At 43.2% G+C, this 19366-nt stretch overlaps 1 protein-coding gene across 2 annotated transcripts in view; it reads left to right on the top strand.

The window, feature by feature from the left end:
- The window catches only part of LOC122560006 (cadherin-22-like), an 837716-nt gene that overhangs the window by 510956 nt on the left and 307394 nt on the right, over nucleotides 1–19366 (top strand). For both annotated transcript variants that reach the window (XM_043710157.1, XM_043710158.1), the window contains one exon: nucleotides 3042–3229. In XM_043710157.1, coding sequence (XP_043566092.1) covers nucleotides 3042–3229 — 188 coding nt within the window. The remainder of the gene's footprint in view (nucleotides 1–3041; nucleotides 3230–19366) is intronic.

Genomic DNA, 19366 nt, shown 5'->3' with positions numbered 1-19366 from the left:
AAGATTCCACTCCCCCACTGATATGGAATTGAAAAAAAATTATCCAGGGAGAACAACAAAGCCTCTGAAGAAACAGGATAGTTTATTGCAATTATATAAAATAAGTGTGTTCTTTTAAATGATTTTTACTGAGCAAAATGTTTGACATAAATCATAGAAATTCAGATTATGTGCTGCGTGTTTCGAAGTAATGTAAAGGCACTCCCTCTACTTTATCGCAACAGTGCACCTCTGTCTCAACCACATGACAAACCCTACAGTAAAAGTTATCCATATCCATTTCTTATACAATTTACTTCTGGATGAAATTATAACTCAGTCAGAATTAGTAATGTCATCACACTAAGCACAATTAGACTTCTCTTCCTGGATTTACCTACCTTGTGCTTAACTGCTCCCACATGTATGTTGATTTTCCTGCTATAGTTTTCTCAAGATAATTTGCCACCCTATCCACCTCGTAAATTGGTCAACAGTATCCCTGAAATTCTAAATCCAGATTCTGTATGCACAATTTGAACAGGAGTACCTGCAGCAAACTCCCAATACCTAGCCACTGTGTGGGCTTTGTGCTCTCTCTCTGCTTGCCCTCCTGCCATCTTTCTATCCATGTTGCCACAATGTCTTTAGTGCCGTGTATCACAACTCTGTACATGTAACAAATGCATGTTGGAGATTCTTATAAACCATGTATTTCTTCAAAATCATCTCGAAAGTTGGTTAAGTATGATCACTCCGTGAGAATCCTACACTGGCCCGAATTGACTTCTTTCCACAAGAATAGAAATTCTGACTCCAAACGCCTGGAGTGTTTGTCAATGTGGACTCTCTAGATGGTGCCTTTCCATATCATAATTTTCCTGGTGTTACTTCCAATAAAAGTAGAAGCTTTGATTTTTCACTTGAGCTTTTCAGAAATTATTTGAACACATGCTACAAAAAATTGAAATAAACTATCCTGTTTGTTCTCTCTGGATAATTATTATTGATTTCCATACAACTGGGAGGTGACAAATCTTCAGTTACTGGAAGATGGTTTTCTCAAAGCTGGGTTGAAAGACCATCATAGAGTCAGAGTGTCACACAGCACGCAAATAGACCCTTTGTCCAACCAGTCCATGCTGAGCCTAATCCCAAACTAAATTAGTCCCACTTGTCTGGTCCTCCAAACCTATATATCCCTCCAAACCTTTCCTGTTCATGAACTTATCCAAAGGTCTATTAAACTTTGTAATTCTGCCCACCCACCAATTCCACAGAAAGTTCACTCCACACGCAAACCACCCTCTGTTGAACAAAAATTGCCCCTCATGTCTTTTTTGAAAATCTCTCTCCTCTCACATGTGTCCCCTAGTCTTGAAATCCCCCATCAGAGGGAAAAGGCACCTATCATTGACCCTATATATACCCCTCATGATTTTATATACCTCTATAAGGTCACCTCTCCACCTCCTATGCTCCAGGGGAAAAAGTTCCCAGCCTGTCCATCCTTTCTTTCTAACTCAAATCTTCCATAGCGAGCCACATCGTGGTAAATCTCTTCTGAACCCTGTCCAGCTTAATAATATCTTTCAGTTGAAACTTTTCCTGAAGTTCATTTTTAAGCTTTCTTGAAGGTACCATTGTGTGCTGATGTGTGATTCCATTGTTCCTGGCAACAATCCAGGAATTCATCCATGTGCCATTTGTTGTGCATGACCCACGACATCGGGTGGCACTTTGATATTGGTGCAGTGCCAGGCAGTGGAATCGCCCATTAGGGAGCAGTTAATAATAAGTCTATAGTTCATTGTGTATATTTTCAAACATTTACAGTGTCATTTAGGAACCATTACCTAATTCTTGCTCATTTATTTCTGACCTTAAAAAAAACCCCAGATTCAGTTTCATTGAATTCACTGTTGGAACTAAATATTGTCAACCTATAATATATTGGTCTATGGTAGAAGACAGTCTATTAGATAAGGTAATGAAACAAGATGCAAAATAGATCTGTAATGGGAAAGAACATGAATGTTAATGGAGAAATAGTTCACCTTTGAGATTCTTGAGAGTTCCTTCTCAAATCTAGGATCAGAATTCACATCCTGTCATGGCTCTTTGTATGAATTCCACTATTTTATTAAACCTATGGATCATCGATAATTGGATTGGAATTATGTACATGTCTTTTGAGTTGTGGGAGCTGCAGTAAATTGGACATGGGCACTTCAACTACCACCAATATTTACAAGTGCAATATAGAAAGCATCCTATCTAGGTGCATCACAGCTTGGATTGGCAACTGCCCCTCCCAAGACTGCAAGGAACTACAACAGAGTTGTGAGCACAGCCCAATCCAACACACAAACCAGCCTTTCATCTGTTGTGAAACTTGAAAGGGTTCATAAAAGATTGACAAAGATGCTGCTGGGATTGGAGGGTTTGAGCTAAAGGGAGAGACTGAATATGCTGGGGCTATTTTCCCTGGAGTGTCAGAGACTGAGGGGGGACTTTATAGAGGTACATAAAATCATGAGGGACATGGATAGAGTGAATAGTGACACTCTTTCTCCCAAGGTAGGAATGCCCAAAACTAGAGGGCATAGGCTTAAGATGAGAGGGGAAAGATTTAAAAGGCACATGGGGGGCAACATTTTCACCCAGAGGGAGGTACACCTATGGAACGAGCTGTCAGAGGAAGTAGTTGAGGCTGGTACAATTGCAAAATTTAAAAGGCATCTGGTGGGTAGCAATAGGAAGGGGTTAGAGGGATGTGGGCCAAGTGCTGGCAAATGGAGCTGGATCTGTTTAGGATATCCGGTTGGCATGAAGGAATTGGACAAAAGGGTCTGTTTCTGTGCTGTACAAATCTATGACTCTATATTTTCTGGCTTTTTATTTGCAAAGAAGTGTTATTGATTTTAGTTTGGGAGAAGGATGCTGACAGAGCACCCTTTCAGCTCACGGTGTGTGAACACATGAAGGGGAAGGGGGTGAAATCTCAGCTGATGCCTCATTGCATGGGTAAAATGCTAGAATCACTCCAATCTCTTTTGCAGAGCTGTACCAGCTGAGTATGCCTGAGTCAGCAGCTGTTGGAACAACAGTGGGGAGGGTGAAGGCTGAAGATGTCGATTTGGGCCTAAACTCAGAAATGACCTACACCTTGAAAGAGGAAGACGGTTCTGATCGGTTCAGCGTTATCACGGACATGGAGGCACAAGAAGGGGTTATCATCTTGAGAAAGGTAAGAGCTCCCTTCCCAGAGCCCTGGAGCTCTCTCTAACCTGAGGACTGATCTGATTCCATAATGAGCCTTGGTCAGCGAGTGAGTCACAGGATATCTGCTGAGATTTCCCTTTGACTTTGCAGGTTGGAAATAATTCCAATCACAGTGTGTTCAATTCACCATCTTAGCTCATGAACCTCTGTGAGCTCAATATCGAAAAAATTAGAAATAATAACTGAGCATGTATTATAAATGAATGTATGCACTTTGGAGAAAAACATTTACATAATCACTCCAGTGTAGGTTGGAGCAAGTTATGTATTATTTTGTGGTAAAGAGACATTCAAAGCAGACACCATGCTGTTCAGGTAATTATACTGTAATGGTCTAGAGTAAAAAGAAATAGGTTTCAGATGGACATGAACACCTGAATGTGTCAGGAGTCGAGAGTGTGGTGCTGGAAAAGCACAACAGGTCAGGCAGCATCCGAGGAGCAGGAGAATCGAGGTTTCAGGCATAAGCCTTTCATCAGGAATGAGGCTTGTGGGCTGGGGGGGCTAAGAAATAACTGGGAGCAGGGTGGAGTTGCAGGGAAGGTAACTAAGAATGCGATAGGTAGATGAGGGTGAGGGAGACGGTGATAGATCGGAGAGGAGGGTGGAGCGGATAGATGGGAAAGGTGATGGACAAGTTAGGAGGTCGGTGCTGAGTTGGAGGCTTGGGACTGGGATAATGTGGGGGGAGGGAAAATGAGGAAACTGTTGAAATCCACATTGATCCCATGAGGTTGCAGGATCCCAAGGTGGAAGATGAGGTGTTCTTCCTCCTGAGGTGTCGAGTGGTAAGGGTTTGGTGATGGAAGAGGCCCAGGACCTCCTTGATCGAGTGGGAGGGAGAGTTGAAGTGTTCAGCCACAGGGCGGTGGGGTTAGTGGGTGGTGGTGTCCCAGAGATGTTCTCTGAAATGATTTTCAAGTAGGCGTCCCGTCACCCCAATGTAGCGGAGACCACATCGGGTGCAATGGATACAGTAGATTAAGTTGGTGTACAGGTAAATTTCTGTCAGATGTGGAAGGATCCTTTGGGGCCTTGGATGGAGATGAGGGGACTGATGTGTGCACAGGTTTTGCACTTCTTGAGGTGGCAGAGGAAGGTGCTGGGAGTGAGGTGTGGGCGGGTGGGTGGGTGTGGATCTAACGAGGGAGACACGGATGGAATGGTCTTTCCGGAACACTGATAGGGGTGGGGAGGGTAAAATACATCTGCTGGTGGTGTGTAGGGAGTGCCAGGCAAAATAAAGATACACTCTGACAAGTTTCCACTGTCTGGCTGGTAGTATGCCTATAATATAGCTGTCAATTAGTCAGAACAATCACTGTCTGTCAACACTCCACAACAGACCCTGACAGGACGTGTGGAGCCTATGGAAGCCATAGCTTGAAAGGTACCTTTCTGCTCCAAAGTATCTTCCAATTACCACATATATCCTTCCCCACATTCCCGGTCCCCCCCTAACCCCACAACCCACCTCACCCTGGAGGGAATAGACTACATTTTGTTTTGAATGAATCATTGCTATCTGCTTCCAAGGTCTGCACAGGAAGCCAATGCCTTTGGTGGATGATATCCCTGTTGAATTCCACAATCGTGAATTGCAAATTTATCCCCATCCCATTTTGACTTGGAGAAATTCCTACATTTAAAGATTCATGAACCAGACAAAGTAGCTACTTACTGCTGTTTTCTTTGGCTTGTTTTCCCTGGAATGGGTCACTTCCCTGAAGTCAGATGCTTGTAGCTCTTGGGGTATCTCTCTACATCAAGCATGACTCACTCGGAGTTTCTCCTGGCCTTACATCCTGCCGTAGGTGTCTTGGAAGGAGTTACAGGCTGACAATCAAATTTTTTGCCGTGTTACGAACTAACCCCCCCATGGCCAATACGTCCTGAAACAAGACTTGAACCCAGAACTTAGCTCAGAAGCAGGAACACTAGGCCACTATGACAAGAACCCTCCCATGAATGAGGAAGGTGGGCCTGTGGTTTTATTACTTTGGTCCAGTTGACTCAATCCATCATGACTGAGTACATTTAGAATACTAAAACAGCCATAATCTTCCTGAAATTGAATACTGCAATGCACAGATCACAAATAATTTGTTAGGTCAGCTCGTCTGAACGACACATATACTTTCCCATTTATCATCTCCCACTTCATCTAACTTATCTCAGCATTTCTACTCCCTCTTCAATCAACTACTCATCTGGAATCCTTTCTTAAGTATAAGAGTGATTTCCAACAGCCACTTTGTGTTGTTCCAGCTCTGGCTGCAGTTGGGTTTCCCCCAACCTGTTCTGACAGTATTGGGAAAATGCTAACATTGTGAATCCAAAAGAGTTTCAGTATCACTAGGAATATGTTCAAACTGTCTAGAAATGTTGATCACTGATGAAACAAATCAACAGAGGCCCCAATGGAGCACAGAGAGTGCAAGGGTCAACTTAAGAAAGAAATGAGGAGAGTAATGAAGAGATATTAGAAACACTGGCAGGTAAAATTAGGAAGAATCCCTCCAGATCATTTTGTAAGCATGTCAAGGGGAAGTGGGTAACCAGGGAAAGAGTAGTTTTCATTCCGCACCGTGGGGGCCATCTACATATGGAGCCAAAGAACGTTGGTAGTGAGTTAAGTAAGTATAATACATCTGTCTTCCATTGGAGAAGGAGCACACAAGTACAGATTTTTTAAAAAATTTATCCACAGGATGAGGGCATCACTAGCCAGACCAGCATTTATTGTCCATCCCTAATTGCCCAGAGGGCAGTTAAGAGTCAACCACATTGCTGTGGGTCTGGAGTCATATATAGGTAGATCAGGTGAGGACAGTTTCCTCCACTAAAGTGAACCAGAACCACTCTATTCTCATGGCCACCTGGGGCATTCTATGGTGCAATTGGTCCTCCTGGGAGCAGATGCAAGAGTGGCAGAGGAATTGGAAATAAGGAATAGCGCTTTTACAGGACTCAGGGTGGAAGAGGTGTAGTCCAGGTAGTTGCAGGAGTCGGTGGATTGGCAGAGGAGTTGGGAGTTCCTGCCTCCCAACTGTTATCCCTTTTTCCCAATTCAACTGCCTCTGCCATATCTGCTTCCAGGAGGACAAATTCCACCATAGAACATCCCAGATGGCCTCCTTCTTCAAAGACCACAATTTCCCTTCCCACGTGGTCGACGATGCCCTCCAGCACATCTCTTCCACTTCCCACACCTCTGCCCTCGCACCCCATCCCTCCAATTGCAACAAGGACAGGACCTCCCTGGTCCTCACCTTCCACCCCACAAACCTCCATATACATCACATCATCCTCCGCTATTTCCGGCATCTACAAACAAACCCCACCACCAGGGATATAGTTCCCTCCCCACCCCTATCTGTGTTTCGGAGAGACCATTTCCTCTGCAACTTGTGGGCGGCACGGTGGCACAGTGGTTAGCACTGCTGCCTCACAGCGCCAGAGACCCGGGTTCAATTCCCGCCTCAGGCGACTGACTGTGTGGAGTTTGCACGTTCTCCCCGTGTCTGCGTGGGTTTCCTCCGGGTGCTCCGGTTTCCTCCCACAATCCAAAGATGTGCAGGGTCAGGTGAATTGGCCGTACTAAATTGCCCGTAGTGTTAGATAAGGGGTAAATGTAGTGGTATGGGTGGGTTTCGCTTCGGCGGGTCGGTGTGGACTTGTTGGGCCGAAGGGCCTGTTTCCACACTGTAATCTAATCTAATCTAATCTAATCCCTTATCAGGTCCATTTCCCCCCCACCAACCCACCCTCCCCTCCCGGCACCTTCCCCTGCCACGGCAAAACGTGCACCCACACCTCCCCCCTCACCTCTGTTCAAAGCCCCAAAGGACCCTTTCACATCCGAAAGAGATTTTCCTGTACTTCCTCACGTCACCTACTCTGTCCGTTGCAACCAATGTATTCTCCTCCACATTGGGGAGACAGGCCACCTACTTGTGAATCATTTAAGAGAACATCTCTGGGACACCCACGCCAACCAACGCCACCGCCCCATGGCTGAACACTACAACTCTCCCTCCCACTCCACCAAGAATATGCATGTCCTGGGCCTCCTCCATCATCAAACCCTAACTACCTGATGCCTGGAAGAAGAATGCCTTATCTTCCACCTTGGGACCCTCCAACCACACGGGACCAAAGTGGATTTCACCAGTTTCCCAATTTCTCCATCCCCACCTTATCCTACTCCCAAACCCCCAACTTGGCACCGCCCTCTTGAATGGTCCTACCTGTCCATCTTCCTTCCCACCAATCTGATTCACCCTCCTCTCCGATCTATCACTTTCACTCCCACTTTCATCTACCTGTTGCATTCCCAGCTTCCTTCCTCCTAGCCTCAGCCCCTCCCTCCTACTCCACTTATCTTTCAGCCCCCTTGGACGACAAGTCGCACTCCTGATGAAAGGCTTATGTCCGAAACGTCAATTCTCCAGCACCTCAGATGCTGCCTGTTTGGAAATATACTTGTGAGCAAACAAAGGTTCATCCCATATTTCACCATATAAGATTGAAGAAATATATGCAGATAAAGTTGCCATAATTATTTATCATACAAAACAAATCAAAGTGCATAGATTGGGCAGGCTACGTAATGGAGCTTCAACAGGTTTTATTGAATTTTGTTTCAGTTTGGTTCTGCTCTATGAATCTATTACATTATGGAATTAGAAAATTCTTCTAATTGGAGTTTTACAAATATATTTGTTTCTCTGCTTGGGTGCTACTGCTGAGAGACCTTAATGACAGCCACCATTATCACAGGTACAGCACCGACATCCTGGCAAATTGTGGTTTTTTTCAAACTTTCTAAATGTCTGAAAGCTCCCAGAATCAATATTGGGTTTCGTTGTTTGTATTATCTGCACTGAGGCGATTTCTCAAACTGATTGTTTATGAAATAAGCAAATTATCAGAACCTATGGCAGATAGAGTGGTGCACACAGTGTGTTGGACAGCTAAAGATTGAAAGTGACAGGGATCACCAAAAATAGCATTGCTTTCATTATTCAAAAAAGCTCCCAGTACCTCCATTGGTAGCATCAAAGGAACTGCTTAAAGGGATAAGTGACATTGGAAAGATTTGCTGAGGTCTCAGTTTGCCTGATTCCAGGGTTCTGCGACTTGTGTACTTTCTTCAGGATATTTGTGTCCAATCTCATTCCATCATCATCAGCTTGTTTTCAACAACAACAACAACAACACACATCAAAGCTGCCTGTGAATGGGGCCAGGCCTTTAACTATTTGTGGAATACAGTAACATTTCTGCATGAAACAAAGACAAAACATAGCCACAGTCTTTGTATTTTGAATCTGTAACTTGAGACAGATGCATGTTAGTTGTATTTTCATCAGTAGCGTTCCTGTTGCTCATGCATAACAAATGGTGCATTCAAGCCCCATTGCAGGGACGTTGAATATCTCACCCACGCTGACACTGAAGTACTGGCAGAGAGCTGCATTGTGGGGGTGGTGATGTCACGAAGCGGTTGGACAATCTACCTTTAAGGGGCATGGTCATGCTGACATCAGCAGATAAGGCATATGCTCTAATGTGAAAAGGGTCTCAGTCTCCATCTTACTGACCATGTCCTATTGCAGCATGACCCACTCAGGGAAGTGGGCTACACTACATCCATGCTGAACGGTCAATTCAAATCCAGTTTGAGCCAAGACGTGTCTCTGACGTAATGTACTGATGTAGATGGATGCTGTAATTAAAGCTTCAGTACTATGTGTCTCCCTGCTCCATCTTTATGTTACAGGAGCTAACATATATATCACAATGTGAAAGTGGCTGATCATCAGTATGTATTGCCATATCACTTCATCATGCTATCTCATGTCAGTGGAAAGTGCTTTCTTTTGGATTATACAATGAACTCAAGTCCTATATGCCCTGTCAGGTTTTTGTAAATCTTCCCACATCTTATTAGAGACCGCCTCCCCTCAGAATGATCACTCAATCAACATCACAAGAACAAATTATGCGATTACTATCATACCTACCGTCAGTTCTGAGGAAGAGTCACTCAACCTGAAACATTAACTCTAATGTTTCTCCACAGCTGCTGCCAGACCTGCTGAGTTTTTCCAGCAATTACTCCTTTTGTCTCATACTGCAGCCTACGGATTCTTGCTGCACATCAGTTGGCTGCGGCATTTTTGTACAAAAGTAGCCGCCGCCAAATTTGGTGAGGAGAGTGCTAAATGACCAAGAGAAGATGAGCATGATTTTACCAGGAAAATCCAATAGAATTTTCTAGGAGATCTGACATGGGAGGTGGACATTTCCAGTGGTGATCAGTGGGACAAGACGTCATTTCAGCATTTTCCACAGCAGAGTGGTGAGTACAATGGTCGAGACTTGCAGGCACCTATTCCAATAAAAAGATGCACAAAGGATTGAGCACTGTTGGGGGAATGGAAATTGCAATGAAAGAAGTGGTTTTCAAACAGATGGGCCCTGTATATTTGATTAACAGTCTTGCTTGAACGGAACATCCACTTAGCTTCACAGAGGAGGAAAACATTTGGAACAGATGAACGATTGGTGCGAGCTCTTGTGGTCGACAGACGAAGGGAAAACTGAAGCAACAGCTTGATAAATGTACTGATTACCTTCAGCTATGGAATAATCATCTGTGCTGTGATTGTAAGTAAAGGGAACTTTCAGTCACAAGTTGGTCATCTTGTGTCTGCATGCTGAAATTGAAACAATAAATTGAAGTTATGACCTACCTGGAATCATAATCAGTTTCATAGTCCTAAAGCAATAGAATCTTACATCATAACAGTGAGTACTCTCCAAGAGGATTTCATTGAGACCCTGAAGTTATAAAAAGGTGCTGTATATGTGCAGTGTTTTCTGCAACTTTAATAATGAAGCTGGTCTTTGCAAAGTTATCTTGAAGGCAACACTCGAGCTATTTCTTTAACCCAGTCACATTCGACAGACACTTTTACGTAGGTCGCGTGCTGAATGGCATATCCGAGAGGGATAATCAATCACGTCCTTGCCTTCCTAGACCGTGAGCAGAAAATGATCAATGGCTCTGAAAAAGCTGACCCAAGTGTAGGCTGATTGAACAAGAAGACAAAGAATTGCAATGAGAGCTCAGCAGGACACAATTGTTTGTAATACCAGCATTAGGTTTCCCCGCAGCCCATCGTTCTTTTGTTGCAACTGAAAGAATGGAAATGACAACAATTTGCTACTATGTAGCATCTTTAATGTAGGAAAACATAAGAGATTCAGCAATGCTTTACAGAAATGTTCAGAAAGGGATATGCGTTCTGAAGACAGAATGTCAAAATCTTTGAATGTGGACAACTTATTTGGTGTGTTTTCATTCTTTATTTTAAGGGACAGTGACCCTGAGTTTCACAGGTGCAAAAATCTTTGAATAAAGTAGTTAATGTTAATAAATCTGAGCTAGGCATACAAAGGTAAGTCTCTGGAGAATTATATTCAAGGCCCTACACTTTAAGACAGATGCCAAGGACATTGAGATAATGCAAAGCTTATTTTTAAGACTGATGCCAGTGATAAGGGATTTCAGAAGCTGGGATTGCTCTCCTTTAAATGGAGAAAGTGAAGGTAAAATTTGAGGCACTCATAGTTGCAAAGAGTTTTGATAGAGTGAATTAGGACTGATTGTAGCAAAAGGATTAGTAATCAGAGAGTATAGATTTAAGGGAAATTAGAACAGAACAAAAATGGAGATCCACACCGTTGTTTTCTGTAATCTGTTGCTGAGAAACTCATTGCCCCAAAGGGTAATGGAAACAGGATGAATAACACATTTATTAAAGGAATTGGATAAATACTAGACAGGAAAACAAACTGCAGAGCCTGGGTAAAGACCAAGGGAACAGGATGAGCTGAGCTATTCTTTCAAAGAGTTGACACAGTCACAAAGTATCAATTCCTATGTTGTGTGAGAATATGAGAAATCAGGGCAGGAGGAAACCAAATGGCCCCTTGAGCCTGTTTCGATGTTCAATATGATTCAAGTTGAACTTCTACAAGAACTGCATTTTCCTTCCTTCTTGCTCTCTAATGTCCCAAGCCATATTGGTTTCTGGCTCAAATATACTTATTGATGACAAATCCATGGTACCATGTGATGGAGAATTTCTAGCCCTCTGAGCAATGAAATTTCTCTTCATTTCAATCCTAAATGTTAATGTCCCCATTATGAATTTATGATACTTGTTCTAAGCATCCTGTTCATCAAAATAGCCTCCGACTATCAATTGAACAAATGAATTGGATTTAGGACCTACCTGGAATCAGCAATAGAATTGGTCAGAATGATACATTGATTTATCTTACATTACAACAGTGAATATTCTCCAGGAGGTTTTTATTGAGGCCCTCGAGTTATAAAAGGTATATTCTATACATATAGTGTTTTCCGTTTCTTTAATAATGAGATTTGCCTTCACAAAGTGATCTTGAAGGCAACGCTGTCAAAGTTTCCTGTTTGAATTTCTCTCTCATATTCTCCAGCAGCCTTCTCTGATTTGATGCCTGTGTGCTATTAGCAAAGATTTGTTTTGACAGCTGTCACTCCTGCCCCTAAACCAAGCTGATTTCTAGGTTCAAAAACAAACTGACCTAATTGATTGGACATTTTCCCACCTATTCTGTCTAATGTTTTTGAGACTGATAGCCTGTAACCCCACTGATGAAAATAGTTACATTTTCTTCTGAAGCCCTAACAAACTGGACTATGGATTGGAATGGTGGCTGCTCACTTCATCTCACAAAGTGACACAATCTCTTAAATAAATGAAGTTTTAACCCTTCCTTCTCACTGATGAGCTGCTTGAGAATATCTGATTACGGTATAGGATGCAAGGTCCCGTGATCCCCTCATCTGGAGTGCAGAAAAACTCTTTGGATACTGCCAAGACTCACATTGTGAGTACATTTTGCAGAATTGTGAATATCTTGAATACCTTGAAGCCTGTACAAAACACACTGCCTCATTTATAATGTTTCATGAGTAAATATCATGCCATATCTCTCACAATAGAGAAGGACAAAGTAGGCCTCAAAAAGAGGAAGAGACTCTGATATGCTTAAATGAATCAGCTTTTAGAGGAAGGACGTTTTAGCAGGCTTGAAAATCAAGACATCTCCAGGCCCAGATGAGGTATATCCCTCAGTGCTGTGGGAGGCAAGAGAAGAGATTGCATAGGCTGGGACATTAATTTTCAAGTCTTCTCTTGCCAAAGGAGGAGTGCTAGAGGACTGGTAGACAGCTAACATTGTACCATGATTGAAAAAAGGATAAGACAGCAAACTACAGGCCAGTGAGTTCAACCTCAGTGGTAGGGAAACTATTGGAAAATGTTCTGAGACTTAGGGGTTCATCTTCACTTGGAAAGGCATGAATGGGTAAAGTCTAGTCAGCATGATTTTGTAAGGGGGAGATCATGTCGAACAAATTTGATTGAATTTTTTGAGGTGATATGTAGATGAGCTTAATGCTTAATGGATTTCTGTAAGGCTTTCGTCAAAGTCTCACATGGGAGACTGGTTAAGAAACTGAGAGGCTGTGGAATCCATGGGGCAACTTGTCTAATTGAATCTAAAATGAGCTTTGTGACAGGAAGCCAGCATATAATGGCCAAAGGGTGTTTTTGTGGCTAAGCATGGGTCCAGTGGTGTACCACAGGGTTTAGTACATTAATGACGTAGACATAAATGCAGGAGATATGATCAGTAAGTTTGCAGATGATAGGAAAATTGGCGATATGGTAGTCAGAGAGGAGGAACGCCTTAGATGTCAATGGGCTGAAGAGTGGCACATGGAATTTAATCCTGGAAAGTGCACTTGCAGGAGAGAGTTCCAAGCTCTGCCACCTTTTTCATGCAGAACTATTCCTTGACTTCATTTAGAACATCGAACCTAGAAAGGTACAGCAGAGAACAGGCCTTTTGACCCACAATGTTGTGCTGAGGATTAATCCTAACGTAAAATAAAATAACTTAACCTATGCATCCCTCAATTCACTGCTGTCCATGTGGATGCCCAGCAGTCGCTTAAATGTCCCTAATGACTCTGCTTCCACCACCATCGCTGGCAACATATTCCATGCATTCACAACTCTCTGCTAAAAGAACCTATCTCTGACGTCCCTTCTATACACTTCTCCTAATATTTTAAAACTATGACCTTTTGCACCAGTCAATCTTGCCCTGGGGAAAGATCTCTTAATATTGACTCTATCCATGCCTCTCACTACCTTATATACTTCGATTAGGTCACCTTTCTTCCTCCTTCTCTGCAGAGAGAAAGGTCCGAGCTTAGTGAACCTCTCTTCATAAGGCAAGCTCTCCAATCCAGGCAGCATCCTGGTAAACCTTCTTTGCACACTCTTCAAAGCCTCTGTATCTTTCCTATAGTAGGATGGCCAAATTGGACACAATATTCCAAGTGTGGTCTCACCAGGGTCTTGTACAGCTGTAGCAAAACCTTGCAGTTCTTAAACTCGATCCCCCTGTTAATGAAAGCCAAAATACCATATGCTTTCTTAACAACCCTATCCACTTGGGTGGCAACTTTGAGGGATCTATGTACTTGAACACCAAGATCCCTCTGTTCCTCCACACTGCCAAGAATCCTGTTTAATCCTATATTCAACGTTCGAGTTTGACCTTCCAAAATGCACTTCGCATTTATCCAGGTTGAATTCCATCTGCCATTTCTCAGCCCAGCTCTGCATCCTGTCTATGTCACGCTACGGCCTGCAATAGCCCTCAATACTATCAACAGCATCTCCAACCTTTACGTCATCTGCAAATTTACTAACTCACTCCTCAACCTCCTCCTCCAAGTCATTTATAAAAACTACAAAGAGCAGAGGCCCAAGAACAGAGCCCTGCAGAACACCATTCAACACTGACCTCCAGGCAGAAAACTTTCCATCTACAACCACTCTCTGCCTTCTGTCAGCCAATCAATTCTGAATCCAGATAACCAAATCTCCCTATGTCCCATACCTCCTGACTTTATGAATGAACCTACCTTATCAAAAGCCTTGCTGAAGTCCATATACACCACATCCACTGCTCGACCTTCGTCAACATGTCTCATTACTTCCTCAAAGAACTCAATAAGATTTGTGAGGCACGATCTGCCCCTCACAAAGTCATGCTGACTGCCTTTAATCATGCTATGTTTTTCCAAATAGTCATAAATCCTACCCCTCAGAATTCTTTCCAAAACCTTGCTGACCACAGACATAAGACTGACTGTCTATAATTGCCAGGGATTTCCCTATTACCCTTCTTGAAAAGAGCAACAACATTTGCCTCCTTCCAATCGTCCGGTACGACTCCCATGGAGAGTGAGGAAGCAAAGATCCTTGCTTCCTTCCCGAAGAAGTGAGAATAAATCTGACCTTGCCCTGGGCACTTATCAATCTTAATATTTGCCAAAATTTCCAGCACATCAACTTCATCAATCTTGATCTGTTCAAGCCCGTATCCCAGCTCCTCAAAGTTCTCATTCACAACAAGGTCCTATTCCTCAGTCAAAACTGAAGCAAAAACTCATTTAGGACTTCCCCTCTCTACTCAGACTCCACACACAAGTTCCCTATGCTATCCCTGATCAGCCCTACCTTCTCTCTGATCATTCTCTTATTCCTCACATATGAGTAAAATGCCTTTGGGTTCTCCCTAATCTTTCCTGCCAAGCCTTTCTCGTGCTCCCTCCTGGCTCTCCTCAGTCCATTTCTGAGCTCCTTTCTAGCAAGCTTGTAATCCTATAAAGCTGTGCTAGATCCTTGCTTTCTCCATCTTATGAAAGCTGCCTTCCTCCTTTTGATGACAAGCTCCTCTGTTCTCGTCATCCAAGGGTCCTTAATCTTACCCCTTCTTACCTGTCTCAGAGGAACAAATTTGTGCATCACTCACAACAACTGCTCCTTAAATAGTCTCCACATGTCTGCTGTGCCCTTTCCGTGGAACAATTGCTCCCAGTCTGTACTTCCCAACTCCTGTCTGATAGCGTCATAATTTCCTTTTCCCCAATTAAATATCTTCCCTTGGTAACTGCTCCTTTCCCTCTCCAAGACTATGGTAAATGTGAGGCAGTTATGGTCACTGTCACCAAAGTGTTCTCCCACCGCGTGATCTGACACCTGTCCTGGCTCATTGATGAGCATCAAATTCAAAACAACCTCTCCCCTCATCAACCTGTCTACATACTGAGTAAGGAAACCCTCCTGAACACACCTGACAAAAATGGCTCCATCCAAACCATCTGCACTAAGGAAGTTCTAGCCGATATTAGGAAAGTTGGAATCACCCATAACAACAACCTTGTTACATCTGCATTTTTCCAAAACCTGCCAGCCTATGAGTTCTTCAATCTCTCTACTGCTATTAGGGGAGGTCTGTAGAAAATATTAGGGGGTCCGTAGAGAATTTGTAATAGGCTTAACATGTAAACATTGGTGATACTCTATAACCCTTGGGTCCCGGAACAGGGCAAATCATGTTGCTCCATCCTATAAGTTTCTGAAAATTTCAATCAAATCACTGTTACCCTCCTAAACTCCAGTGAATACTGCATTAGTTTGTGCAATCTGTCCTTGTAAGTTAACCTTCAGAGTTCAGAGGTCTGATGCCAATATGTACTTCCTCTCTCAGTCCCAGAACTGCTCACTGTCTCCAGGTCTGGCATATCTAGAGCCTTGTATCGCTGAAGCATGACTTCTATCTCTTTGTAATTGAGTTCTTTAGATTTCAAGGGCAGAGTTTCATTTGTCTTACTGATTGTATTTGTACTTTTCCAAGGTGTGCCAATTTAATATTCTGTGTACACGGGGTCCACTAGCACTTTGGACTTCTCGTGTTTGTAGTTTTTCACCATTCAAAAGTATTTTTGTTAACCCTCTTTCAGTTCAAAGTGTTGAAACTTCCCCATATGGGAACCTATTTGCCCATAGTTTAGTCTATTCTCTGAATCTAGGAATAGCACTTTGTAATTTTGTGTTGACTGCTTGCACAGCTGCTAATCCTCATGTAAAGTTGGACAAGTAGCTTTTTCTCTAGACTATAAGTAAGGCCCCAACATAGATCCTCATGGGATGCCCACTGGACGTAATCTATCAATTAGCATCTGTTTCCTCAGTCTCCTCCTGTTGAGCCAATCATCCAACTAGAACAGTGATTTGCCCACTTGAACATTAACCAATAGTATCTTATGACAAACTTTATTGATATTGCAACTACATAGACTTTGCTCAGCACTGATGCAGTCACAATGCCTGTGATATCATTGCATACAACACATTAGTAAGGTGGCTGCATCAAAGAAAAGCAGCAACAAAATGACTCTTTGTTCAAATGTTTTAAACAAATTCAAATCTTAGGATTGCAATTTGCTCACTGCCCAATGCCGAGCACTTAGCCACCTCAATCGGAGCCCTTCCTGCCTGCCTCCCTCCCACTCACTACCCTGGTGCCTCACTAGTCACTGTCCCTCAAAAGAGAAGGGCAGTGACGGGGTTAAGAGTGGGGTAACTAGGGAGACAGCGAGTGGGATGGCGAGCAGAATACTGATCTAGAGGGGGAAGCACTGAGTGAAGGGGTGAGTAGGTGGGAAGCGAATTGCATGACAACCAGAATGCTGAACAGGGCTACAGGCAGAGTGAGGTTAGCGAGGATTCCTTGGGTGTCAGTGACACAACCCTGCATGTGTGCATGGGGTGTGTCAGCAGCAGCTTCTTTCTCTAGGCATACATCATGGCGCCAGTGATGCCAACTTTCTCTGCCCATGCTTCGCTGGGAGCTACTCCATTATGGAATACTCTCTGGAAGTTCATGTAAATAATTTCCATAAACAGTCCCCTACCCACTACCTTAGTTAGCTCTTCAAGGAATTTCTCAGCTCCTTCTGGCATGACCTATTGTTTACAACTGTATGCTGGCTCTCTCTGACCAGCTGCAAAATTTCAAGGTGTTCTGTCACTCCATCTTTTATTATAGACTCAAATAATGTCTCCATGGAGGAGAAAGTGAGGTCTGCAGATGCTGGAGATCGGAGCTGGAAATGTGTTGCTGGAAAAGCGCAGCAGGTCAGGCAGCATCCAGGGAACAGGAGAGTCGATTCTCCTGTTCCCTGGATGCTGCCTGACCTGCTGCGCTTTTCCAGCAACACATTTCCAGCTCAAATAATGTCCTGACAACAGATGTTTGGTTAACTAGTCTATAATTCCTTGTTTTTGCTTTCTCTTATTCTTAAATAGGAAAGTGAAATGTGCAGCATATCCATTATCTTTGTAGGTCAAGGTGTTTTTCACTCCAGATGGCACAAGGTTCATAATGCAGTGAATTACACAAGGTATTCTGTTTAATATTCTTACTGACATTTGGAGTAAGTGATCTCCTACCTCTTTCTCATATCAAGATCCAGCCTGTAAAATGTAGGGATAGCACAGAAACATGGAAGATGCAAGCATTAGACTCATTGGAATGGTGAGAGTGACAATCTCTCTTCTGATCTAGCACTATTTACTATCATGGATGTCTCAGACATTTCTGTCTACTTCCTAGGAATCATCCTCAAAATGACATCAAATGCAGCATAGGATACACAACCATAGTACTGTGGGATGTGTTGAAATGCTTTCTTATTCAGCTTTATCGTGTTATTTCCTTGCACACAAGCACGTGCAGTTGTTAAAATGCAGAAACAAGTCTTTAATGAGACAGCAGGCTGCAGGATCCATTATGTCTTTTCAGGTCTCATACTTCATGATTCCAGTATGAACATGTAGGTCTATGTGTCTCGTACACAATCCATTAGGAGTAATCAAGTGCATTCTATTCACCAATCCAGACTAAGTGCAGCAAACAATGATTCACTTCCAGCTGTTACAATTCTGGTAGATTTTGAAACTTTTAAAAGGGATTTGAATTTACAGTGACCAATGTAATTGATTGCACAACAGTTAATATTTTCACTTTAATCAACAAAATAAAACTGGCATCAATGAAGCACAATTTCCATTCTAATACTCTATGCCTAAATATGATAGATGGACCCACGTCATGTTTATACGTTATGCTGCACTCTCCACAGGATAGTAGGCTTGTTGTTAATGTCCCTAATTCGTCCAGCACTTCAATAGAATCATAGAACCCCGACAGTGTGGAAGCAGGCCATTCAGCCCATCGAGTCCACACCAACCTTGCAAAGACCATAATACCCAGATCAATCCACATCCACTCCCTCCCCACCCTAGCCCTGTAACCCTGCATTTGCCGTGGTTAATCCACCTAACCTAACCTGCTCACCTTTGGACTGTGGGAGGAAACCACAGCACCTGGAGGAAATTCACACATACCCAGGAAGAATGTGCAAACTCTACACAGACAGTCACCTGAGGATGGAATTCAACTCAAGTCCCTGGTGCTGTGAGGCAGCAGTGCTAACCACTGAGCCACTGTGCCACTATTTTCTCCTGTTTCACCAAGTCAAGTCATAGGTGAGGTGCCGGAAGACTGGAGGTTGGCAAACATGGTGCCACTGTTTAAGAAGGGCGGTAAAGACAAACCAGGGAACTATAGACCGGAAAGCGTGACCTCGCTGGTGGGTAAGTTGTTGGAGGGAATCCTGAGGGACAGGACGTACATGTATTTGGAAAGGCAAGGACTGATTCGGGATAGTCAACATGGCTTTGTGTGTGGGAAATCATCTCTCACAAACTTGATTGAGTTTTTTGAAGAAGTAACAAAGAAGATTGATGCGGGCAGAGCAGTAGATGTGATCTATATGGACTTCAGTAAGGCATTTGACAAGGTTCCACGTGGGAGATTGACTAGCAAGGTTAGATTTCATGTAATACAGGGAGAACTAGCCATTTGGATACAGAACTGGCTCAAAGGTAGAAGACAGAGGGTGATGGTGGAGGGTTGTTTTTCAGACTGGAGGCCTGTGACCAGTGGAGTGCCACAAGGATCGGTGCTGGGTCCTCTACTTTTTGTCATTTACATAAATGATTTGGATGCGAGCATAAGAGGCACAGTTAGTAAGTTTGCAGATGACACCAAA

Source organism: Chiloscyllium plagiosum, chromosome 20 (assembly GCF_004010195.1).
Source record: "Chiloscyllium plagiosum isolate BGI_BamShark_2017 chromosome 20, ASM401019v2, whole genome shotgun sequence".
Lineage (NCBI taxonomy): Eukaryota > Metazoa > Chordata > Chondrichthyes > Orectolobiformes > Hemiscylliidae > Chiloscyllium > Chiloscyllium plagiosum.
This window is presented reverse-complemented; position numbering and strand designations above follow the sequence as displayed.